Source organism: Gallinula chloropus, assembly GCF_964237585.1.
Source record: "Gallinula chloropus genome assembly, chromosome: 5".
Classification (NCBI taxonomy): domain Eukaryota; kingdom Metazoa; phylum Chordata; class Aves; order Gruiformes; family Rallidae; genus Gallinula; species Gallinula chloropus.
The window spans coordinates 21,621,712-21,649,226 of record NC_140090.1 but is presented as its reverse complement, the minus strand read 5'-3'; the positions used below and the strand labels follow the sequence as shown (position 1 = coordinate 21,649,226).

At 37.4% G+C, this 27,515-nt stretch overlaps 1 protein-coding gene across 1 annotated transcript in view; it reads right to left on the bottom strand.

Moving 5' to 3' along the window:
• The window catches only part of MYO3B (myosin IIIB), a 193,728-nt gene that overhangs the window by 38,729 nt on the left and 127,484 nt on the right, over positions 1-27,515 (bottom strand). The window contains exons 29-34 of the mRNA XM_084265139.1: positions 22,661-22,772; positions 21,681-21,843; positions 20,875-20,955; positions 11,633-11,753; positions 3,671-3,734; positions 2,652-2,802 (exon numbers count right to left, since the gene is read on the bottom strand). Coding sequence (XP_084121265.1) covers positions 2,652-2,802; positions 3,671-3,734; positions 11,633-11,753; positions 20,875-20,955; positions 21,681-21,843; positions 22,661-22,772 — 692 coding nt within the window. The remainder of the gene's footprint in view (positions 1-2,651; positions 2,803-3,670; positions 3,735-11,632; positions 11,754-20,874; positions 20,956-21,680; positions 21,844-22,660; positions 22,773-27,515) is intronic.

Here is a 27,515-nt window from a genome sequence, read left to right as displayed (position 1 = left end):
TCAGAAAATCTGAGTCATATTTACTTTTGAGGCAAAGTTACAATGGTCAATTCCCTACGAAGCACTCCTCATTAATAATTAAAGAAATTCTCACTATTTATCTTGTCTAAGGGACTACCACTACCTTGGCCTCTGGCTACTAGTCCTGCCCCACAATGCTGGCAGAGCTCACAGGAACACCTGGGCAGCGTAGAGCCAGTACCTGTGACTCTGCAATCACAGTGCATGCATGCACTTCACTTGTGCTGCATGCAGTTTGGCCATACTGCTCAGTCTTTCTGTGACCCAGTGTAAAGGCTTTTGAAGTGAAAAATAGGCTTTTGTTTCTGCATTAATTACAGAGTACAGTCTTTGCAGGATCTTTGTGGAAATTTCCTGGTCTATTTTTCCTTTGCCAATCTTCTACTGAGAGCAGGCACCCTGTGCTATTAGACAGCTGGATAACAAGATGTGAGTGAATAGTCTGCTTGATTAATACAAAAATATGTAAACTTGTATCAGCCATTTTCCCCTTTTGTGTTCTGTCCCCCACTGACTGCACCAGAACCTCACCTACTGCGGCCTCAAGACAAATAAACAGCCTGTCCTTCCCTTTGTGCTTCAGCCTGGATACAGACTCTCCTCCAGCAAACATCAACACTGCTTCATAACTGGGTCACAGACCAGTGCAGAAACCTGTCACATTCCCTTCCCCATTGGCCTCTGTGTTCCAGGTCCACAGCACTACCCCCAGGCTGGCAGTTCTGGCTGTAATGTAACTTAAAGAGAATTCAAAATCAATCTATATCATTGCAGAATAATGCTTCACTATGAAAAATTACAATTTTTACACTGTCCATGTAGTGAACAGCTTTTTTTGGTGTATGAATAACAGCTGATTTACATTATTTAACACATGCATTTTATGCTTGTGTTCTTATTCTAAAAAGATATTTGCTATTTCACCTGGTTTTCACAACAGGCCTAACAACATTCTCTTCTTAAAAGTATACTTCACCCAATAAAATTGAATACAGATTGAGCAGTGTGTGGAAGCATCTGAATGTCTGAATGCAAGCTGTGCTTATAAAAGCACCCAAGGAAGTTGGTATTCTTCAGCAGGTTTACTTCCTTAACAGTTACCCATTGAAGTATGACTTACATGATCACCAGAGTGTATGCATGCTTAACTAGGAAATTCCTTACTTCTCTGAATTTCCATGCTTATTCATTTACACGTACATGTTTCCTAAGCAGTTCAGATCGATGTTGCATTTATCTCTCCTTCCCATTCTATTGTATCACTTCATATTTTGTGAAGTCTCTCTAAATTACTGGGTAATGGCTCTGAATCACATGCTTGCTAAGGGTGTAGTTCTGCCAGTTTTACTCTCTCAGATTGTTTTCCCTCAGACACAGTGTCTTTGATTTCAAGGACATCAGTTGCAGGGTAACGTACAATATCCAGTGAGGGGAAGGGTGACAGATTCGGGCCCTGCCTGGTTTCCTTGAGAGGATTTGCTGCAATGAAGCTATTTCTGTTTGACAGGTTTATTGTTTAACATGTGATAATTTCAGATAGTAATGCACACATCCCCTGCAGTCCCACACTATGGATTCAAAACCCATATGGACTGAAATACATGAAGAGAGAACAATGGATTTCTCAACCTGCTATGTTTACATACTGTTCTGTTTTTAGCATGGAAAGCACATTATGCCTGTGTAGAAGACAAAAACCAGAAGGATCTTCCTATAAATACCTATCTTCTTACCTTTTCATTGTAAATTGTTTAACTGAACTCAGTAAAGTTTAAACACATAAATTGCAGAATTAGGGCTCATGTATTCAGATAAATATTTGTGGACTTACAAGATGAAAGATGCTCCATTAAATAATGAGCAGAAATGTTAATGTACGGTACAAAACTATAAACAACTTTTTTTTTCAGTAATAATCATAGCCATCATATTAGCAACCTACTTAAGATTAAATTGTAGAAGGTATTTTATGACCCACTATTGAAGTCTGTATTCACAGATTTGCAAGGACACAATAACTACAATAACAGTGAAAAGTATTCTGAGAGGTAAATGATTTCCTGGAATATTCAAAGATAAACCAGTTAAAACTCAACAAATGTCATAATGTTTTACTTCAAGTTTTTAAACTGTTACTGACCATGGCAAAAATAACACATCAGCAAATAAAATAAAACCCCACATTGCATAGACTGTAGAATTATGGTACTTTCCTGTGTTGCTCACTGAATCTTTGTGTATGTAAACAAACAAGTTGTCTTTCATTCTGCCAAACATGAGAAAATTAATTACTGTCTTCTACTTTGGAGGCTGGAAGGCGAAGGAAAGCTGGAGCTTTAGAAAGTCAATTTGATTTCACTAAAAAAGTATTATGAGATTGTTAACCACATTTTTAGTAGAAACTGTATTTTAAAAATCTTCATACTTCTGCCCCTGTAATTCAGGTACTTAAGGGCTTTTTTCCATTTCCAGGTTGAAAATTTGTAGAAGAAAGTTCTTCCCTTTATGTTTCCTGCTTTCCAAGGGCTTGTTCAAAGTTCTCATTAATATATAATGCAAGTTACATCCTGACAACATGTAGCTTGTAAATAGAATCAAAATATCTCTTGGTACTTTACAGTATTTCTTACCTCCTTTTTTACCGGTTCTCAAGGGACTTGACAACTGATGGTCTGCAACTGCCTGGGATTGGCTAATTAAATGTGAATCATTCTTTTCAAATGAATATTTTTGCATAAATGGAGAAGTAGAAATCTCATCCAAGTCCTGGAATAAAGAATGCTGGTTTAGGCACATAAGAAATATATTGATTCCCCTCTGCCATGATAACTTATAGTTGTGATCTCATAGAAAGCAACTTCTTATTTTCTAAGCCTGTGTGAAATGTCTAATACCAGATTTAAGTTACACAAGATTCTTGTGGCTTTCAGCAACACTGACTTAGCACCCATGTCACAAACATTTGTTTACTTTTTCCATTTAACTTATTTATCCCCTTTCCTCATGCAGTTAAATCATAGCATGCACTGTATGCTGATTTCGTCTCATAGTTAATTTGTATCTTTAGAAAAAAGCTATAGGAAGGTATTAATCTGCTTAACATTTCTAAGTACATCATCCAAGGGATTTTGTTTTTTTAATCTTACATATGCTCAGCAGAGTTACTGGCAAAAACTGTACATTTTCTCCATTTCATCCTTTCAACATCAAATGGTAAGCAGCAAAAATTGGATCAGACTTCAAAGACTATGCTGTGCTCCAAGTCACAGAGCGACTCCTCCATTTCACATATTGAATTCGAGCAGGATATCAAAGTGCTACCAAAGAACCTCAGGTCCTTACTAAAAAAGAGTCTCTAACATCTGTAGAAAGTGAAGTGCACAGACAAATCACCTCAGGGAGCAGCTAGCATTTATTCTCAGCAGCAAATTTCCAGCCTTTTGATTCTCTTATTCACTGTACCTCCCTGTCTTTCTACAGAACTAAAGTTCTTAGCAAGCAGGCTTTTGTCTCAAAGACTTCAAAACATCACTAACGGTTTCATGTTCAGATGGCTACGCCAAGCAGACATGCACACGTTGCAGAACTGTGGACTCAGGAATTTGAAGTTATAATGTGACGTTATTTTAGAATATAAACTTAGTAGTACCTTTTTTGTTTGTTTGTCAAGAAAATCACACACCACAGGAGAAGACTCGCTACTGGTTTGCTGCCTAAAAGCATCAAAAAATAAAAAATGTAGTTTAAACATTGTAATTCCTTCATTCTTACAGAAGGTTTATTGGCATACACCATTTTTTTGTTGATTTTCCCTTTACCTCCCTCCCCCAGTTTCTAAATATGCACTTAGAATCAATTCAGAGAAAACACAGACCAGTCCCATTTCCTCTTATAAGGAAGTGCATGTTATTAAACACAGTAACAGGCTATGAGCAATGAAATTGTCATTAAAATTTTGTGGATATGTGCATATGTGTGCAATGAGTTTATGAGAACTCTATGAAATTGAAGTTATATATTAAAATTAATTTGAAAAGTTTTTACATGAAACTTTTTTCCAGGGCTGTGAAAAGTTATTTTTAAAGAATTCAAATTTAGACAGGCAAAATTTGAGAGGAGGAATAAGTGAAACACATGGCTTTGGGCTCTCTTAAAGCCATTTGGGTTAAGCACAGAGCAAGGAGTAAGAGCTCTTAGACTTTTTTTTTTGTCTGTATCTGTTATTATTTTGCCATTGCATGATGTCACCATAAAAATATTAAAGGCCAACTCCTACTCTCATTAATGCTAATTAAAGTATCATAAGAACCTTCTGCAGGCCTGATCCTTGTTGGCAGGCCTTTGAAGTCAGTGGATCTCTTCAACAGTAAAGTCCACCCAGACAGAACTTGCTCCAGAATCTTGAGCTATGCAAAACCAAAAAAAAGATGCTACTGATTCCATTTCATGGATAAACCCCCTAACATTCAGAGATATTATTTGATATGCTCATAGTCCTCAAACTGGGTTTAAAAGCAAAATTTTCGGATCGTCAAAACACGCCTCATCCACTGCATCATTACTCTCCAACACGCTCACAAGCTTTCTGAAAATGCAATTAATGGCAGTTGTATATCTACTTGTAGATTAAAACATCTGAAATACAAAGTTCCAGTCACAGATTTTGATGTAGACATATATACATGTCAAAGGTTTTTTCATAGATAAGGAAAAGCTTTACAAGGTACTAAGCAGCTCTTTCAGTTTTACACAAAACTGAATACATTTCACCCCTTTTGGTCACAGTGAAAAGTGCAGGGGGAACAGAAAGTATCAAAATTGCTTTATTGATTAAGAAATACAATCTCTTTTATCTCAAATTTCATTTTTGCCAATACTTATGTTTTAGTCAGCTACAGTAGTTATATACTCATGTAAGAATAGAACACGTTGGAGTTTAAAAAAAATGTATCTGGCCACACACACATTTTACCTTTAAAAACACATCTTTAAAATGTACCTTTGGAGATACTTCAGTTTAAAATAACAGTACCGAAGGACTTGAAACATTTTAGACTATTTTGTATTGCATTTGACAGCTGTATATCATCATGCATATGTATTATCTAATACATTTATTTTGTGACGTTGACAGAGGCTACTGAAGTATTTCAAGTGTTATTTGCAATAGGGTTTAACCTCCTAGGTTAATTAAGTTTGTCTGAATGTGTTACCCAAGCTCAAGAGCATTGAGTTGAATTGTTTCACACTAATCACAAGAATGACGGCATCACAGTTGTCAAAAAGCTACTGCAGGGTGTGGGAACAAAATGAAGCATTCAGGAACATGGTAAACATTCAACTTCTCTGTAATGCTTCTGTAACTTAGTGAATGAAGTCTGGATTTACTTGTCAGGTTTGGGGAATTTAAATTCCCTTTTATTCTGAGGTAAAGAAAGAAAACATTCTGCCTAAACTGTAATTTAAATTTAAACTGATGTTGTCCTTGGAGGAAATGGAGGGATTCATTAATAAAAAAACATTCTTATTCTGTATTGGCACACTTCTTGAAATATAAAATATGTCTAGTACTGTATTTGACATTGCATTTGTACATGTAAGATATGATCTGTAAAGTTCTTTATGACTATGTATCTTGTATATATACATATTATTTAAATAACCATCTATTTAGTGGTATTATTTCGGTACCTTGCCACTTTTCCCCAAAATTAAACAAGTATTTGCTGACATGATTCATTCCCACAACACCCAATACTGCAGAAAATAAACCAAATATGAACTAGAAATCATGAATAATCCTCAAATATTACTGTGGTGCATGTCAAAATCAAAACTTGCTGTTGGAGTATGTTGCCAATGGCCTACAATACCAAAATGGACTGAATCATCATCTAAATAAATATTCAGATTTGAGGGGGGGGAGTTGGATCTGGATTTAAATCTGGAACTTGAACTAATCTCTACCTTCAATATGAAAACAAATCTAGAATTTAGTACAGTTGTGCCAGCAATTTAATTTTGCAAGGTCTAAGACTTGTTTAAATGTTTAAAGCATGAACACAAAGTTCAGACACCTGCCTTCTGCACAGCTTAAGCTAGCAAGTATCAGCCTCTGGAATTCTGAAGCCCTTAGAGCCTGACCCTCTGTTGGGATCCCAATCATGTTGTGTTTCTGACTAGTAGAATCCTAAGTTGGGTTGTATTTGGTGCATGACACATCCTTCCACAGACTGTACTGTTGCTGATTTAAGTATTTACTTCATGATTACTAGCTTTCATTCACAAGCTTTTGGTTGTGTTTTTCTCCCCTTGTCCTGTTGAGAAGGGGGAGAGACAGACCAGCTTGGTGGGCACCTGGTGGTCAGCCAAGGGCAACTCAGCACAACATCAAACTGGCAGGAACCCTTCTGAAAACATGCGCAGCTCCTTGAAATGAGTCTTGGAGCTATTCTGCTAATTTGGCTGGTATGCAATATGAAAAATGCAATAGCACCAGGAGGGCAGCTCAGCAGTAGTTTGTACGACCCAATCAGCCATGATAGCTAACATTTTCAAATGTGGCATCTGAGGCTGGTTTTTAAGCCTGTTTCTGGACTGATCTGTGCTTGTATGACTGAAATCATGTTTATTCTCTACTCTCAGTGATCCATGAGATATTTACTATGTTTATCTCCTAACCCACCAGTGTCCACATAGGTGAATCCCCATTGCATGCTATTTCAGAGGACCCTCAGCTGCTGCAGAACTTTCAGAAGTGAACATTTTTCATTTTTCATGACTAAGAACATGAACAATGCTGTTGCAAGTGAAGCTGACACAAGGAGAATTCCTCTAGAACAATTTTTATACTTACTATCTACACTGATGCAGCAATGGTTGCTGGCATGCACTTGCTACTAGAGTGGCTGACTTGCAATGCCAAACCCACTGGTACAGAAATTTTTCACTTCAAGAAATCATTCAATTTATAAATCATAAAAAGAACCTTGGCAAATCATCTGAGCCATCCCCACTTTCTGAGAAAAATCAGCTACACCTACTCATTTTTTCTTTTGTTGTAAGTTTGTCTAAGCTGATTTTTAAAATCTACAGTTATGGAGATGTCAAAACTTCCCAAGGTAACTTACACAGGCCTAAACTCAGCATCAGTGAGCTTTTCTTGATGTCTGACCTAACTGTCCTGTGCTGCAATGCAAGCCCATTATTCCTTGCCTGATTCTCAACAGAGAACAGTTTGTACCTTTCCTCTTCATATCAGCCTTGCCTGACTGGAGAAATGATACTGCATTGTACTCTCAGTTTTCCACCTCCCTTAGAGATCTCCCCTTATGATGGTTTACAGAGATGTGATAATTTTTGTTGCTGAGGGACCTCCTCATTTTCTTGAAATGCAGTGTCTAATATACTACACTAACTGAGGTCTTTGAGAAAGTGTTGTGATGCATGTTTGAGGTAGTATGTGTCCAAAGTAAACTTTGGAGCAGGGTGCCATTACTGACAGCCATTCATTCTGTGGTTCATTACAGTCCATGTGTTTCTGTTTCTGATTCTAATCCTGTCCTCTTAAACCCATGTAACCATCACTCAGTTCTGATACAAATTTATTAATCAGATTCTGCTTCATCAGTCAAGCCATTAAGGAGTAGAAATAGACCCATTTCTGGAACTTTCAGATGCACACTTCCTGTAGAACAGAGAAATGCTGATAGTTATTCTTTGTCTATAACTTTCTAAACACCACACAAAGTTGGTATGCCTGTATGGTTTTGTTCAGGCTTTATTATCCAATCTTGATTCCCTAAGTCTCCTGTAAATGTCAAGAGTTTTATTAAAACGGTTTCTGAGAACCTGTGCTGACCAGTGTGAACATGATACCAACTAGCTGAAAAGAGAAAGATGTGAGGAGAAAAATCACAGCAGATCTGACTCAAGAGCATGAACTGCTGTTGATGTCAGATATCTTCTACCATGCATCCTTAAGACACAGAGCTCCATAATGGAGCAAAGGATACTCACTGTCACACAGTTACACTTACATAACAGATATGTGAAAAGTCACTATGTGACTTTTTGTTTACTATGTGTAAACAATGCTTTCTGCTGTACTACACAGTATAAGGTCACTGATCATGTACATATAACTAATTTATGTCATGATATTTAGCAGTCAGTGAGCTACAGCTCAGTGAGCTAGAGGAAAAGAATGATACAGGAAGCCTTTTCCAGGATAAGTATTAGATCAGTATTATTTAACACAATTTTCATTCGGGAGTGAAGTGGATAGGCAGACGATGGAACATGCAGGTTACAGATGCTTTGATGAGATTCTGAAGGGATTTAAAGATATTTGCAAATGACAGCTCTGTCTGAACAAGAACATGAACAATGTAGTGTAGATTAAGTTCCTTAGTCACTGAACTGTAGATTATCCTGCTAAGAACAAGAACATTTATGAAAAATATATTCACTAGAGATCTGTCAGTCTAACAAGTTAAGAATCACAAGACATTTGAGAAAATTACTTCTCCCTTCTCCACAGATTATTCCTAATTAGCTCAAGAGATCCCTAATATGAACTACAAATTGTAGTGATGTCATTGAAAAATGCAGGATCTTTGATTTCATGCCATGACAGTTGTACGACGGAGGCAGACACGAGGTAAGGCTGGTGTCCACGCTGGCCTTGTGAGAGGGGACACCCTGTCACAGGCCTCCCTTCTCTGCTAACTATTGAGCTCTCCACAGAAAAGTAAATCTGCTACTCAGCACAGCTGCAAAAAGGGCTCTGAAAGTTTTACACTTTTCTCATTTTAATTTAGTCTTGACCAGGTTTGGCTCCGTAAGACAAGGCTGCCCTTTTGGAGTTCTGAATGAACTAATATGGGAAAAGGTTTGACTGTGATTCAGTTCCTTCATGCCATGCAGGCATGCAGGTTCCTTTCAGTGGCTGATGATGTCAAGAAAAGGTTTGGCAAGTGTCACATACACAGTCTGGGGTTTGGGGAGGAGGAACCATACATAATGTCAGTCTCCTAGGTGTACGATTAATCCCATGACCCTTTTAATGTAGAAGTGGTCACAGGCAACTCTGCAGCTATGTGGAGCTGAATGGAAAAACGTTTTTTCAATGAGATGAAGCCACTTCCCTGCTACTGCTTACAAAATTTTCCTACATCTACTCTGTGCCTGTCAGAGATATTTGCCAATACTCAGTGCATCTTTAGTTACTTGTGACATCAGTTTCATACAGGAAAGATATCTGCATTTGAATACTGTTAATACTGGTTTTTAAGTCAAGGATATAAAGGCAGAAAACATTTAATATGCAATGCTAAATCACAGAATTGTAGAATGGAAGGGACCTTAACGATCACTGAGTCCAAGCCCCTGCTGTGGGCAGGGACACCCTCCACTAGATCAGCCTGCTCAAAGCCTTATCCAATCTGACCCTGAACACTTCCAGGGATGAGCTAATGTGTGCATTTAATTAGCATCCTACGTGATTTTATTAGCTTGGGTTTGCTTATGTCCTGCATTCACTGACTGAAGTGCATGAACTAGGTGTAGAGATTCAATTTCCCTAAAGGAATTTTTTTTTGTAAAGTGCCCATTTCTTCCAAACACTTTGGAATTCATTACTTTGTAAAACTGAATGCATTGTATGTATTACAAAACTGTGACTTCTTTTTTAAACAGATCTTTGAAAAAGTAGCAGGTATCATACATTTAAATGTCTGTGCATATAACAGAACTGCATATAATTTTGCTTTCTGATCCGGAGTATCTTTAAACTCATTCTTCATTTTCCAAAAGTACCAGTTAGAAAAAAAATGAAAACAAAAATAAATGAAAAGATAAAAAGGAAATGAAGAGAAAATAATATTTTATTGTTCTATACTTCAGTTCCACGGTATGTGAAGCCACACTGAGGCTGTCTTCTCCAGGGACAGATTACCACTACTGTGTTAAACATCTGCACTATTATTCAGCAGCCTTCCTGTTTCCTACAAGTTTCCTGTATGACTGAACAGCCATATGCTTGAAGCACAACAGCCTCTTAACAGCTACATGGAGAAGTGAGGCTTGATTTACGGGAAGTAAATTAGCAGATTTAGTGTTAAGATTCTGAACATCACCTGTGAAATGTTGAATGTTTTCAAGTCTCACAGAAATCACTGGAACCCAAGGCCATTGCTGAGAAATTTATAGGATTAAGCAAATAATCTGTAGTATTTTTTGAGGTTAAATTTGAGAACTGCCAGCAGTAATGGTGGTTTAGCAACTCCAGGCAAAAGAAGGTAGGATTGTATTTAGCTGTCTGATTGTGCATAGCAATCAGGACTGGGTGCAACACCTAAATGGCCAATGTATTTTAGATGGACATCTTCAGATCAGGTATCTAAAGGTGTTTAGACATTGATTTTGTTTTAAGTTTGGTGGCTGAATATCTTTAAATGTCTGCATACTTGTGCTGCATAGAGCTCAAAGTCACCTCAACAGTTACTGAACCATAAAAATCTTAGTGAGCCTCAAGGGACATACAATTAGGGAAGCTGTACCTAATCCAGAAAAACAAACATTTATTTGGAGAGCAACAAGAAATTCCAGAAACAGTCTAATGCAAAACGTGAAGAAAGCCATTTCTGGCTAATTACACATAAAAAAAGATGAAGGAAAACGTTGAAAGAGGCTGTGTGCCTCCAAAACAAGTCCAGGTGAGAGCTCTAGATCACTAAAAAGAAAAAGGTCTATTTACATTGTAAATAATTACATTTTGGGATGCCAAATAAAACTGATAACAGACAGCTTATTAACTCTTACTTTTAACCATCAGTGCAGATTGGAGAACAGATGACCATGTGACCATCAATAGTTCTAAAGAGATGACAGGATACACATCAGTTAAGTACTTAAGAGACAGAAGGAGCTGCATGAACATGAAAGGAATCATAAACTGCCCCAGTAAGCAGTGAGGCAACCCAAAGAGAGAGCTATGATGGTAAATTGCAGAAATAAGAACTGGAAAAAGCACTGAGATGTCCCCATGTCCATGCCACAGGAGGACAGATTCCTCTTGCCTCTCATACCCAAATGTCGGTGGGACATTTGTCTGAACTGACTTCACTAGTAAAGGCTAAAATACCCTTCCTCTACAAAGAGAAGGGCATCACTATTACAGTTTCCTAGGCTTTCTGTCAGTCATACCTGTTTTTTACATTGCTGGTCTGCATGGAATTCTACAGACAGAAGGATAACTTTCTACTTTGGAGAATTTAGTGACATGCACTGCGGTTGTTTCTGAAATGCCTGGCACTTGGCAATCCTGTCCACAATCTTAAGGTATTCTGGGTACTTTTGAGAAGTGCACAGAAACAGGACAGCATCCCATGAGGAACAGCACCACAAGTAGGTCTAACTCCACTAACTGGGAGAACACTGAGATGACTAAACTGATGGGGAGAACGGCTAATCTGCAGGTGCTCATCCTCAGAAAATGGCAGATTCCCTAAAAGCTGGCTGAATCATGATGACACACAAGCTCCTTTCAGATCTCACCATGTGGAAAAAGACTTCTGTTAGATAATAGACAGCAAAAGATTCGACTCACCAGTACTCTTCACAGTCAAAATTGGAAGTAGAGCAGCTGCTCATAAGCTGAGGATCTGCTACACAGCCAGTGCTGGTTTTCAGTCTTGCGTAGTTTTTACGAACAATGTATCCCCTGAAAGCTAAAAAACATAGTTATGATCAGAGAAAAATCCTGCAGAGCCTGAAATGCAGACTGGTACCTGGCTGTGCGCAGTGCAGTGCTGAATGTCCTCAACTTTTACTGAACCAGAGGACAGAAAAAGCACTTAGCACCTCACAGGGGTGGCTCCAGTGTTTGCAATGTTAACAGCAGCTGGAAATTATACAGGGCCATACATTCTCACTGTTATAGTGACCACTTGGCACAGCCCAGGCAAAGAAAACAGGTCTTGAAATGAGAAGATGTCTAATTTAAATAGGAATCCAGCTTAGAATGTATTAAAATACATAGTAGAAAAACACTCCCAAAACACCTCTTTAATCGCCAGTCCCATGATTTGAGTTAATAAAAAATTTTACAGAATCAGAAGTTTTACCTAGTTTTATCACAGGGTAAGGAGCCAGGTATAGATATATTCAATTAAAACTAGAAAATTAATAACATCTCATATTTTTTCAATTACTTGCAAGCAAAATAAAAAATTTAAAATACTTCTCCTAAAAATAATATTGAAAACATGTACACAGATTGGAATTTACACCGTTCATTAAAAAGAGCAGAACAAAACAATCACTCGAAATACTAAATGAAGTCGCAAACATGCAGTAAAACAAAATGGCAAAGGAAATGGCACTGAATAATGTTTTGAAGATATCTGTATCCTTTATTTCCATGGACTGTCTCTGGGTTTGAGTACCTAAAGAACTTAATTACCTCTGTATTTTTATCTGACATGAATTTGTTTGAATTCTTGACACCTGTGAGCAGTTAATAATAAAGCTCCAGCATAAACCACAGATAGTGATACAGACTGCACTTAGGGCAAAAGACTAAAATATATTTCAATGTACCTTTAAACCCACAATTCAAAAACTTTTATTTTTAGCAGGGTTTATTTCAAGCATTAAGTAGAAATACCTTGATAAAAGAAAGGGCTGAATAATGAAGAAAATACAGTATCGATGCCATAGTTGACATGTACAACAAGCAGTTGCTGAATAAGAAGGCTGAGGGTTGCAGGGGAAAGAAGCAGTTTATTAGTCTGGCAGGACTGCAGCTTAAAAAGTGAGACAATATGTAAAAGAAAACTTAAGCTATGATCAGGAAATATTATGATTTTGGAGTAAAACAGTGTTCCCTGAGCAGGAAAAGCTTTTAAGTACACAAAACGCAGGCAAAAGCAGAGTCAGTCTGGGGACTAATTACCTAAAGGAGGAGAAGAACCCTTTTGTTGAGGTTCCTGGACTCCAGGGATAAATGTTACAGTGGGATCGAGAAAAGGCAAAGAAATGGGGTCCAGAGCAACCTCAAGTAGGTTGATCAGGGTCAAGATAATGTTGTAAATTACAAAGAATAAAGACAGAAGTTTTCCCTTATGTCATGTGTCTGATTTTATGAAAACACTGGAATTACACATTACCTACATAACTGAGAATAAAGACCATGTGGAATTTTCAGTCCCTCCATTATTACCAAATTATGACATAATTGATTTTTCTTTTCCTCTACTTAAATTTAGCTCCCCTTCATTTGAATTTTTGTGTGTGTGTGTGTAGTGAAAAGACGGTAGAGGAAGCCAAGTAGAGCTACCTCTATTGCATCTGCTCTTTCCCTTAGGAAAGGATTGTGACTAACTCCTCCTTTTCTATTTAATTCCTGTATAGTGTTAATTGTCTTTTTTTCAGCCACCTATCTCCACAAAAATGTGTGGTGTTGCACTTACTTGTGCAAGATAAGAAAATGAAAACCATCTGAACAGTTCAATCTGTGTTACACAATATGCCATAGCAATCCAACCATTATAGTGGTACTGAACTGAGGTTTCCAGAGTAAGAAGCAGCAAATATTGTCTTTTAATGAGAGCTAACTAAAATAAATAAGCATTCACTTTAGAGGAGGAATGACAGAAGCTGGGCCTGCTGACATGTTGTACCAAATACAGAGCTCAGGTATTGTGAGGCTGAGGAACTTTCCACCCTTAATAATCAGACTGGAAAAGTCTGCCTGTCTGGCAGAGATGAGGCAAGCAGTCACTTGCCCCATGCGATCAAGCTTCCAATCCTTAACTATCCCCTAGTGACCAGACATGGAGGCTACTCTGATATTGGCAGCAGAGACAGCTGGCCAGCAGCCACCTCTCTGCAGCTGAAACATGCTGAGTATCAGTCAGTCAACGGACTACTATTAAGATAAAGAAGCACTGAAATCAATGAGATAAACTTCAGTTTTATCCTTAGTAATTTCTCAACTTGTAGTAGTCCTTTGCATGGGTCTATGTCTATAAAATCAACCCCAATACCTGCTGGGATTTTATTTTTTTAAATTCTTTTTCCCAGAGACTTATTAATGTCTGCATAACCACGGTGGGCTTTCCCTCATTCCCTACACAAAACCTGATTGAATAAACATAGTTTTTACCCTGTATTTTGCTTTCATACATATTTTCAAAATCAACTTTTCTTCAATTTACCATTCCTTCAAGCAAGTTTCTAACATTCTTCTAGAATACCTTGAATCTGACAGGTAAATGGCTGTATTTTTCCTACTTTCCCTTTGACTCATGGGACAACTGAAGTAGCAGGATAAACAATCTTCTCTCTCTCTCAAAAGCTTCATCGCGCATTAGTAGGGCTACATCTTTTCAACATTTATTAAATGGATCTAGAATGTTTCAAAAGAAATGCATATGCAGAGAATTCTACTGGGGAGTCTGAGAGGCTGGGAAGCTGCTCCATCACAGCAATTTGCATTACTGACTGGTGCTGGTTTTGACACTAAGCACTTGGCTCAAAGAGTGTGAAATTAGCAGACTCATGTTGCTACTGCTCCATGAACAATCACTGCATCATTGAAGAAGAATGATTACCAGCTGTCACCTCATTTTCACCTTATCCAGTCTATATTCCAAACTTTCCAGCAATAGTATCTTTAACCCTGATCTTTACATAACCAAAGATGACAGGACCAAAAAGCAACATAGGAACTGAACTTGATTAGTAACTCTGTGTTAAATGTTTTATGTGCCACAATTTAGGATGTGAATTTTTACTTCTTGTACTGATCAATTCTTACACAAAGCAAGTTTTCTGTCAGCTCCAGCACCTAGCAAACCAAGAATATATTTACCTGAGGAAGTCTGAAATTTGGTGTCTTACAGTAAAAAACCTTTATTTTAAGGTCTAAGTACCAGGGCATATAGATTACACACAATGTTGCACAATTCCAGATAGGAAAAGTCCAGGCATTTTCCCTCTGATTCCCAAAGGAAATATATAGTTACAGAGCAAATTGTGAAGCACAATGTAGAAAGATCAAAGCTAAACAATCACAGGTCTATTCAAGTAGTATAAAGAAAGGAGATGAAGTACTATTTTAAACAGCATTCTTAGTCATAAAAAATCACATGCAGACATTTTCTACACAGACTTTTAAAAAATCTTTAGTATCACCTGAAATAGCATATAACAACAACTTGGAAATGAAAGCTCATGCTTGCTGAAGAGAAGATATCATGGTATTTTGTAATCAGAAGTTGATTTGCTACGAACAGCATATCACCTTCCTAATTTGCCTAGTTAAAAGAGCATTCAGCAGCTTAACTAACAACATCTGAGAGGATTTGGAGCTCATGAATCTGATTCTTCACTCCATGCCAAATGAATTCTAATGAACAGTAAAAGGGAAGGACAGTCACATCCTTTGCTGGGTCCCACGAATACCTCCCCTCTTTCACCTCTCACTCTGGATGGATGTTGGGTGATGCCTGTTTAACAGCAGGAAAAAACAGCTCTTGTCTTACGTTCTCTGGCAGAAGCATTATAAGAAAGCAAATTATGAATTCTCTCTCCCATACAAACAGTAACAACCAGTGGTTATCAAGGCTGCCATCAGGACTGGCGTCACTGATGCACACCATTACTTGAATATACATTTTTTAATTACCATACATCACAGTCTCTGATCTTGCGACTTGGTCAAAGAAAAAAAAAGTTAAGATGACAGTGAAACTCTTCATCATTGTCAGCAAGGGAAAGAAATGGGTTTTTCAACATATTGTTGGAGAGTGTATGTTGCTGTTCCTTCACAATTTTAGCAAGGGCATGGTATCCAGTAAGAATGGTTTCCTTTTCATCATCCCAAAAGCAGGAGAGAAAATCAAAAGGAAATGCAGATGTATTCACATCAACAGGGCTTAGCTCAGAGATGAGAATAGAATATGAGACCTCATACTTCAAAACTCTAAGGCTGCCTCACTTTTCCTAACATATTCCCTGCACATGAGCTTTTCCTAACATGTTCCTTGCTTTTAATGGTTACCAGAGATAGATACCAAAAGTGAAGAACTGGTGGATGCCCCAGTACAACACAAAGTGCAGCCTGTACAAACCAGCCTGCTTTACCCTGAATGTGAACTCAAGGTAATATGATGAGTCGTTCAGCTGCCATTAAGAGCAACATCTCTCCAAAAATTCTTACACTAACAATGTATTTAAAAGGAAGAAAGTTAAAGATATAAAAAAATAAAGCTGGATCTGCTACTTAGTGGTTATTTTCAGGAAAAGAAATTAAAAATATAATTTAGATGTATTCATAAAGTGTTTGGAAGTTTTGGAACATTTTTGTCATGTAATTATTAGATCTACACAAAACTATTAGCCAAATACAGGTACACACACATGTACATAGTGATATAAATAGATAGATAAACATGTTTCCAGGAAATATTTCCTTGTCTTTTATTGAACCTAACATTAAATCTTTGCTGTTGAAAATCCCAAAGGTAACACTTTTATTAAAAGCTTACATTTATTATAAATGTAAAATAGTAAATTACAGCTGTTCTCAGGTCGTCCTTTTTATTATAATGGATTAAATTTAGCCAGAAGGACATGTTATAGATATGTAAATAGTGAGGAACACTGCATGGGCAGAAGTTACCAAAAGAAAGCAATTTACAAAGGGATGCTTCATCTGGTTTCTTTCTGAACATCCATCACTTTTTTTCTTTAAAAAAGAGCCCGAATCTTGAGTTCTTGATAAAGAATTTTCCAATACAATGTGACATATGGTGAGTGTGTGAGCACGTGTTGGAGGAGGAGATGGTGGCTCAATGGATTAGTCATTTGCCTTTCACCTCTGGAAGCATAGTTAAACTCAGTTCTGACCAGAGCTGCACAGTATATTCCAGATGGCTAAAGTGGGCCTAATTAAAATGAATTCAGTGATGTCACCTCGGATCTAAGTGAATCGCATGCACCACTCATTTGGCAGTTTGGCAATGTCAGTTCACAAATGAAATAACCAGATTAAAATCCTCCCTTAAGTCTTTCGGGACAACAGTCGCACTGCATGGAAATACATGTTACCCTAACTACAAAATGTACTTTTATAATGTATTACCCGTTTTAAATTCTAATTAATGCATTATTCTAATATAAAGAAACATTGAATAAGGCTTACATGTGAGGTAAATCAGTGCAACAACATTTCAGTAAGATGATTGGCTGGATATACACTGATTTAAACCAGCTGTGAATATGGCAACATGATTTTGGAGAATTCTTTACTTTAACAATTTCTTTTTTTTAAATATAGACATAAATCAAAACAATACAAATTCCAATTACAAAGAAATAGAAGTGCAAAGTATTGCTAACTCAAACATTTTAAACAATCATTCTTTACAATTTGTCTTTTAAATTCAAAATTAGCATTTTCTAGCTTTTACATTTGGGAAAGTGTGACTGGAAGAGGTAGGAAAGCCCTTGAATACCCTCTGAAACATTTTAGCCATGAGTCTAATAGCATTTGTGTATCCTGAGAACCTGTGATGTAGATGTGCTGAAGTTGGGTAGCTTTTTCTTCCCCACCTAATTTAGATTCACAAATATTTTGTTTCCTAGCAAAGGTGTTTCACCCCATCTGACATAATGACCTTTTTTTGTATAATATAATACACCAGGAACTACATCATCGTGTACACTGTGAAGGATGTTTTTTTTCTAAGTTTGTTTTTTCTTGCAACATTTCTTCAGTGGATAGCGAACTGCTGGGCCCACAGAGATCTCCAGACCACCAGCTCATGTATTTGAAAGGCATCTGTTTATTTTTAAAATGCAAATGCAGCCTACCTCAAAGACTGACTTGCAAGAAATGAACAATCTGAACAAGTCAAGAGGTTTCCAATCAGGAGCTGTGTTCCTCCTTTATATCAGGCTATGATCACTTGCTGTCAAAACCACTTAAACAATATCCTGGAATCTGAATGAAGTCCCCCCACAATTAAAATGAGCAGGATAATCCTGCAAGAATTATTCAGGCAAATCATTTTTCACACAGTTTAAAGTAATGATAAGGTCATTTACAAAAGAAATCAGCGCCTTTGAAATGCTGACTTGTAGACAGAGGACTGCCTGGAGGAGGGCCATAGATAACAGTGAAGACTGGCCTCCTAACACTACCCTCGCAGTCTTTGGAACTGATTCTGATGAAGAGAAGGCCCAATAAGGTTAATACCCCTACTTTGATCTCTGTCAAAGCGTACCAGCAAGAATTAATTTACATTTCAGATGAAAAAGGTTGACAGCATGAAAAGGCATCTTGTTTCTGGTATGTGAATGTGCTGTAATAGATCGGGAATTCTGAAAGGAAGTTCTGAGGAAGCTAAAGGGATAAGCCGAGCGGCTGCTTTTATTGGGAAAGAGATGAAAGGAAAACAAATTTCAATATGCGCTGTTCTGTAGAAACATGTAAGCCAAATGCTTCCTAAATTTCAAGGCCTGCTTGAGCTGGGAGGGGGAGGGAAAGGAGAGGGAAGTACATATATTTTAATTATATGGTTTTGCTAATGTCTGGATGACAAATGCAAACAATCTATCTCACTGCCTGAAACGGCTCATTTTAAAAAAAAGCCCCACAAAGGTGATCATACTCGATTTTCCAGAAAAGCTGCCTTGAACTACATGCTCACATCATAAGATGTGCAGCAAAGGGAGAGATTTGGAGTTGCTTTTGTCTCCATGTCACTAGGCACTTGGGCAGTGTAATGTAAACAACAGAAAGACTGTCAGTGTGTTTTAAAACCTGGAAAATGGCCACCATTAGCAAGCATGAGCTTTGACTTGAGACACAGAATAATTAGCATGTAGAGAGAGAAAACATGCATAATAATTGTCAAATAAGAAGTCCTAGATATAGGTTTCCAAAGGCAGACAGAAATGTGTTGAGGATTTTTGTTACTATTATTGTTATTCTTACTGTTTTGAATGCAGCACCAAAGATAGGAGGAGCCTAATTAATACAAAGGTGCCTAATTAATACAAAGGTGCACTGTGTTTAACCCTGTAGTTCTAATGCTTATTTGCCCTGATTATTGAAACTGTCAAGTGCCAGGTTACAAAGGAAGACAGTGTGTGTTGGTGGGAAGCATTCCTCCAGCATTAGGTCCAGTGGGCTCAGCAGAAGTGTCTGAATTCAAGGGTATGTGTACACTCCAGCTGCCTTTGCCCTGCCATGTTCAATGCAGCATCCTAAGAGACGGCAGGAAGGAACCCAGCTCTCAATCCCTTCCATGTGTGCAAACAGCAGAATAGATTAGTTGCTTTCTCTACTGAGTGAGGAATGAGCACGCACCTCCTACACACCTAAGAAATCTGTCTGGACAAAACTGAGGCAGAATATCCCCTACAGTCTCCAAGTGATACTGCTACACACCAGTTTCCTTCTGAACCTGAGAAAACTCTCATCTTAAGGAGCAGGCAAGAGTGGGACAGTAATGGGTCCACTGCTTCATTTTCCCTTTTACGGCAAAGGCTAAGTCAGGAAATCAAAGTCCAGGTATGGCCAAGTGAAAATGTAGCAAATACTCCAGAAAACAGTTGCAAAGGATGCTCTAACATCTACTCTCTGTGCTGTCATGAAAACAATAGACAATGACAACACAAAGGAGAGGAAGAAGGGGAGAGAGTGCTTCTGCAGTCCTTGTAATGGGAGAAAAAAAATCTCCTTAACAGTTAGTTCTACATTTTATAGAATATTTTGCATTTGACCCTAGAGCTGTAGTTCATCATTCTACATAACAATAGGCATGCAAAGCGAAAAATTATTATGTTATTCTAATGATACTCTGTTCCTTTCTGCCACTGCGCTGGTATCCTGTTTCCCATTGAAAACAATGGTAATACTTAATTTCAGAGTAGCAAACTTAGACAAAGTAAAACAAATACATTTACTGGAAATGGCTTGAGAACAAAGTAAATGGGTATTTAGAACACATTTTTTTCAGATTGACTTTAGACTATATGATACACAACAGAGAGGTAACAAAGCCTAAGGAATTACCATGTAGGCAGCTGGCAGAATACAGGTGGTACCTTGGTTTATCTGTAAACACATTTGCTACAACTCGGCTATGGTCTTTCAACCTGGACAGGGAAGGTGTGTTACACTGCATGGTATGGAGGCTGCTACATATTGGCTGCATCTGAAAACACCATTGAGTTCACAGCACTGGTTCTTAGATTTCTGTGCCATATGGTACCCTGCTCTCTTACTAGAGACCTACACAGCCCTATGGGCCTGTTCCTCCAATAATCTCTTTAAAGTTTATTCAAATTCATATTGATATGGCTGCATAGGAGTCTGGCAGAGAGTCAAAAGATTGGCCAAAGCTGGCAAACCCAGCAAGCAGTCAAAACAAAAACCTGGAAACCTGCCAAGACCTGGGCTCAACAAAGACAGAGAAATGCCTGTCCAATGCCTCCCATCCACACTTGTGGCCAAATCAATACAGCACTTCGTACCAGCTCTATATATAGTTGAATCATACTGACTGTGCTCTAAAGAATCTTAAAGAATTAAATCAACAGCTTTTAATCAAGATTAAAATTAATTTTTTTGCTTCCAGAGAAGTATTTACAAAAAGCCCAAAGTGCCTAATACCTGTCACTGATGCCACTTGATAGTGAAGAACAAATGATCAGAATAAATGTTTTTGATAGCTTTTGTTTGGACTGTATGTATTTCTCTTGGCTATAAACACTAACACATGAAATCACCCTCAGCAAAATAGGTGTTGGCAATTGAAATAATGTTTTAATTACCTGCTTGAATATGTATAACGGCATCAGTTCTTCTGTTCCTTATTTCCTTGTACTTCCTGCGAGCTTCATATCCTCTCCAGGCTAAAAATACAAAACCATGTGCTGGAAATTACATTTATTTAAGGAACTGCTACAGAGTCTACAGAGTCAGAGATGTGCTGAAACTTTCATCCCTCCTGCCACAACCACTCCAGCCCCCACCCCCAATACCTCTTCCCACCCACCCACATGTTGAACTCTGGGTTCACGACTGCACTTCACATCTCCACAACTTCAAACACCGTTTCACTCATCCAAATTTTAATTGTCACCATGTGCTCACTGATGTCCTAACCCAAAAGGCAAAGGTGCATGATCATGTCAGCACAAGAACTCCCTTCCTCACACACCTCCTCAAAATCAATATAAGGAAGCCTGCTAAATTACTGATAACCAGCCTCTTGGGCCCACCCCACCATGCATGTTACCTGTAATGCTGGAATACATCGTGGGAGGGTGGAGGGACAGATGCTACTGCATTTCATTTTTGTGCTGCATGCTAATGTAGACATACCTAGCAATATATTCTTTTTCTGCACAGGCAAAGCTTTGAAAATACTAAGCTATTTAAATCAAGACATTGCCAAATACTAAAATGACACCTTAGAAGTAAATCAATAATATTTGCATCAATTAGCTGGAGAGAAAAGCCCCTCTGGTTATTTTGATTTCATAATAAATTATTACAAACGAATAAATAACATACATACAATTTTAGAGCTTGAAATGCAATGACACCCAATGAAATAGGGAATACGAATATTTACCTGACTGTATGGTAACAGCACTATTTTCTCTTTTCTCTTTGAATTTCTTGTATCTCCTTGCTCCAAGCCATCCCTTGATATAGGCTTGCATAACCACCACCCTCCCTATAACTTCTCGCAGGAACAGATTTAACTGCTCTATATGGTAATACTTTAGAAAAACCTGAAATGGGAAAGAAAAAAAATCAGTATTACATTGAACATAATCGCTTGTATTCTGCCTTTTCATTAGTCTTATGTCAGACAATTTAAGGGCATCATTCCTGAAAAAAATGGTAAAATATTGGTTGCTCCATTACAAAATAAACCACATCTTTACGCCTTTAACAAAGTCAGTTGGCCAGAGGGATATTTTCAGGTATCAACAATATTGAATATGGCCTTTCTTGACAGTGGAAAGTTAAATCCTGGGCTGATTTTTTTTTAAGACATAATAGTCTAACATCATTCTGCTTCAGAAAGCAAATTCTGTGGGTGCTTAGATATACCTCATCTGGGTCTTGAGCAGGAAAATTCTCCTTGTTTTTCTTTGTGCATACAACTTAAGATGCTGTATGACATACTTTTTACATGAGTCATCCACTCCATTTTAAACCACAAACAAAGGCTCTTGACAGAGCCAGAAGGGAACAACTAAAACTCCACAAATAGATAATGTAAAACCCAGGCTCACAGGATGGGCCAGTGTGTGAAGTTTCAGTCATGCCATGATCAAGAGCAGGAGGAACTTCAGGAAGGCACTACCACAGCAGGCATCGACAGGTGTACTGTCCTTATCAAGACAGCCACATGCAGCATGTGCTTTGGGGAGGTACCCAATTCATCTCTTTTCTTGCTGCACTAAATCAGATGGCTTAACCTGGGAAGGTAACGAGTAAATTCCTTGCTCTTTTGTTCATCCATGAAGTGCTTTTCAAACCACTGTTAGACACATTTTGCTAAAAGGATACTATCCTTGAGAACATGGCAACACTCTCTACCTTGGTTTTCCCAAGAATCCAGTTGTCTAGTTTAGATTTCTCCAAAATTGCAAGACAGTTTTCTCTGCTACCAAGGGGAGTCTCATGTGCCTTGAACGCAAGGTAATAATACCTGCAAAACCAAATTACAAAGAATTCACTTGATAATCAGTACATACTTTCACAGCTCTTTTTGACGTCAGAGCTGCATCTGTAGAACTCACAGGTCAAATTCTCCCTTATACTCAGTTCTCTTCATAAATCAGGACACAGCTGTACTGAACAATTATTTGAGCATATACATGACATAGGAAAATCAGTCATACCATGGTGATGACAAGAATCTGCTGCATTCTAGAAATCCCCACTTGGTGTAATCATCCACAAAGGTCCTTTACAAAACAGTGCAACTTGGATAACAACCAAGGTTATTCTACATTTTTCAGGTGACTGAGTGAATGAATAATGGGGAGAAGAAGGAAAAGTGCTAGAAATCAGAATAAGAGAAAGGAAGGCAAAAATAATGTCCTGATGCCTGTTTCTTATTAGAAAAAACAGAGAAGGCATTTAAGAATCTATCAATATTTTAGTTACTGGTATCAGTCATTTTTCCCAAAGAAATATAAATGACCTAGACATTCTTTGGGAAGCATAAATCCACATAAGAAGCCCAAGGCTCTTGAAACATAAAAAGATTATTCCCATCACTGGAATTCCAAAGAGCTTCCCATTTTCGGTATACCTAGTAGAAAGCCTGAGGATTCTCAACTGGTGAATGTAAAGGTCGGTTCTAGGAGGGTAGGCAGTACAATGATACAGTGATACTGACTGATTATTGATTAGTTTACAGTAAAAACAATTCTCATATTCAATCTTAATTTATAGACAGCAAGATGCTCAGATTGCATGAACTCCTCTGGAGGTGTGAAACAACTGGCATTGCTATCATTGGCAAGGAACTTATCAGTTCTGACGGTTAAACAGAGCTAGCAGCTATTTTAAAGAAAAGCAAGTGAACCACTCATATGAATGCAAAAATTTTCTTCACTCTTCAGGATTTCTGGGGTTATCATTAGGTTTGTAAGTCATTAGGCATGATGGCTTTTTTCTGTTTGACTGGAACGAAAAATTAATTGGAACTGTTATGACCAATTTTAGTGGCTTTTAGAATAGGCCCATACTGCACAACATTGACTTTTCCTATGCCCACATTCCCTTTCACAATTATGTGAAGTAACATTGCTGTGAAAATACTAATGAAAAAAGGATGCAAACATGTTTGAATGGAATTAAGAATGAATGGACCAATCCCTATGTGTAAAGCCACCTCAGCTCTCCTTTATGAACCTCCGTGTCTTGTCTTGGTCTTTATTCAGTTATACTTCTACACTGTGTTTGAGAGGAACTGGCAGGTTCATCAAATCATTGTCCTAACTATTAACGTGGGGAAGAGCCATCAGATATTCTTTAAAACATAAAGAATCTTCATTAACCACATAGATGCAAGAAAATACCCTACCTCATACTGAAGAAAATATGTGGAAGCAATTAAAAAAAATAGAATGGTACAGGCATTTGGGTACTTATTTTTAATCGGGAGAATATGATATTCAAATATTCGCTCCAGTTAGTCTCTAGGTATTACCTCCAGTTGCCACAAGAAAGACAAAAGAACCATTAAAATGGTCAATAAAGATCAAAGGGGAACAAAATGACATCTGAAGGCAAAAGCACTAGAATCAGTCCTGGAAGAGACACACAGATATTCACCAACTGGAGATATTGTCTGCTCTGCATAAAGATAGGAGATTACGTATTACTGAGTTATTTTCAATGCAGTGACTCTCTTAAGGAGATGATATTGCCAAGTCTTTAGCCAAGTCTTTCAAAACACTAAGAATAATGCCACAGTATGTACGGAAAAATGGTATATTTAAAAGAAAAAACCACCCTCCCTCCACCTTGTTACTGAAATTTAATGATGCCAGTTTTCACAAGACAAATGGTATTAATAAATTTGCAGTAATAAAACTCAGATTTAAAATATACACATCACAACCAATTTGTGATAGTGTGCAATGTTACCACGTACTTGACAGACACATCAGGGAAATTGCACTAATAGTAAATTGCTGTTTGCTTCTAAAGCCAGTGCAGATAGCCATGTTACTTACACGTGTACATAACCTAAGCAGTTCCTTTCCTTAGAAGGACGGAAGGATTGGAGTGAGCGATAATATTAGTTTTCTATTTGTACATACATCTTTTAAGACATGTTGTAGTTGGGAATTTTAAAACCACCAAACAGTTTTTAGATAGCACCGATACAATAAAATAATAAAGGACAATCTCATAATATTTGCATCTATCTCTATCAGTGACATGCTAATTAGCAAGACGTTGACTTTTGAGCTATGCAATTTACATGCCTCACTATACTGTTTTGTTTACGACAAACTTCAATATCTTTCTATTGTAGTACTATCTCCATTAGTGCTCTTTCATGAACCAGTAGTTGCTTTTTGTATTCAGGAAAAAAACTGCAAATAAAACAATGCTCATTTTTCTTATAAAATCATATTTTAACACATTCATATAAAATAAAATTTATCTGTCTTCTAAGAAAGCAAGCCATTCAGAATGACAGTAACTTCACAACCCATGGGAATAACTTGAGTTTCTGTATGCAAACCTATTGTCTTACAATATTTCATAAAATCTTCCTCTAAATTGTGTTTTTCCAAATAATTTGATCGATCCAACCACTGCACAGAAGACTTTGGTAACTGGTCAAACATGCTGGGATGTCAAATTTTCAACATCAGGTCTTCCTGTTTCTTTTCAGTTATGTCATCAAAAATAAGGCAGAAATTACTCTATTCCTCAGAAGTAAGGTCTAGCAATATGAGACTGACAATTAGCAATATGAGACTGACAATTTCTTTTTGATTATTTCTCCTTCAGAACTGCTTCTGGAGTTTGCATTCTGCACCATAAATGGTCTCTAGACCAAAGCTCAAATCCATCTTTTTTTTTTTTTTTTAAAGCACTTTGTTTTCTCTCTGGTGCCCTCTTTCATGACTGAACCATGTACTACAGATGCACAAGTACTTTGACTTGGTGTGCTCAGGATAATTGTACAGCAGCAGTGCATGTGCCACATAAGGTCATCCAGTTATCTGTACAGCAATGGACCATATGAAATATTTTGGAGGAAGGTAAAATGCTTCACCTTAATATATCTGGTAAAAGTGTCCAATATCGCACAAGGTGAAATAGTAGAGAAAAGAGCTGGGCATGCACTCAAAACTTTGGGGTATATGCAAATGTATAGCTTTTCATTTTGATTTATTGGCCTAATTTAATCTCTATCACACTTATGTAAATCTACTGTATAGAGATCACAGACAAAGTGACCTTTATTTACAACATTTCACCAAGAGAAGAAACCAGAGACTTAATTTCAGGGAAATGGAGAAAGAAATCACAGCTGCTTCCAGATGAGATGAAAAATTCACAACTCTTATTTCCATATTTGCATTTATTATTCCAGCAGGAAATGCAGTAGTCTGGAATACTTCAGTGCTCTTCTATACTAAGATAATACTTTAACTTCTATTTTTAAAAATAAATTTTATAATCCTTCATCTGTAATTTCACAAACATGCACAATATTTGTGCAAAAAATACTTGGCTTTTCTTGGGTTATACATCCTGCTTGAAAACTCCCTACACATGACACATATCCATTCACATATTTCCTAGAAGTAATTAACTAATCACATTCTCAGTTAAGACTAAGAGAAAAGTCATTTCCCCTCAGAACTACTAATTTCTCAGAGCTGATGAAACTCTGGAATTATGTATTTCATAACCAGTGGTCCTTAAACTGCACTACAAAGTAACCTTCATGGACATGAACAGTATTCCAGGCAAAAAATACATTAAAATGGAATTAACTGTACTTAATAGTCATTAGGCATACATCAACTTTTAAAAAAAACTTCAATTTAGCCCCAGATCAACAGTTGCAAATCTAGGACATGCAGAATTGAGGTTAAATGTTAAAGATATTTGAGTATGCTAAAATATGGAAAACTTCAGAATGATGCTATGCATTAATTATCTGATTATGGCCTAGGCATTTTAGTGTTGGTGGGTTTAGATTAGATAAACTGATTGTAAACAAATGGTTCAATTCTCTCCTCTTTAAAGGGCAAACTGTGGAACTGTTCAATAAATAGCATTTAAACAGTACCATTAACTACTATACCAGTGTCTCTTACTAAAGTTCCCTTTATGTTCCAGATTCAGAGGGAGTAGCAATTCTACACAATTAGCTAACCAGAGTAAAGATTAACTCTTTTTCTCTTTAAAACAAAATCTACTCCTTTGTACTAACATATACTGGCCTGAGGGGTGGAATGGACACTGCTATGTGAAAAGCATGGGTTGCAAGACAGTAAAATCCCTTTCTAGCCAGACCCCCATTAATAGCTGGGAGATTCAAGATGCTCCAAAACCCAGTTGTCCAGGAGTTTACCATACTTAAATACAGTTATACAGATTTGGTGAAATCTAAAGCCACTGAAACAAATAGCACATAATTCCATGGATAGTAATAAAATCAAAATATGGGGGATGTAACGTTTCAATATATAGCATTTACTGAAATCACTTAAGGACTTTGGTACTCGGGCAGAGTCACTGTAAAATGTAATTTTGCATTAAAAATGCATAATTTTAAAAGCTAGCATTTCTCTTCTCTATAGCAAACCTGTTAACTTCTGATTTAATCCAGTGCTTCCTTGATTTGGAATAACAAACAAATCTAACACTAATGACTTCTTGGGGTTAAAAGAAAGCATGTACTGAG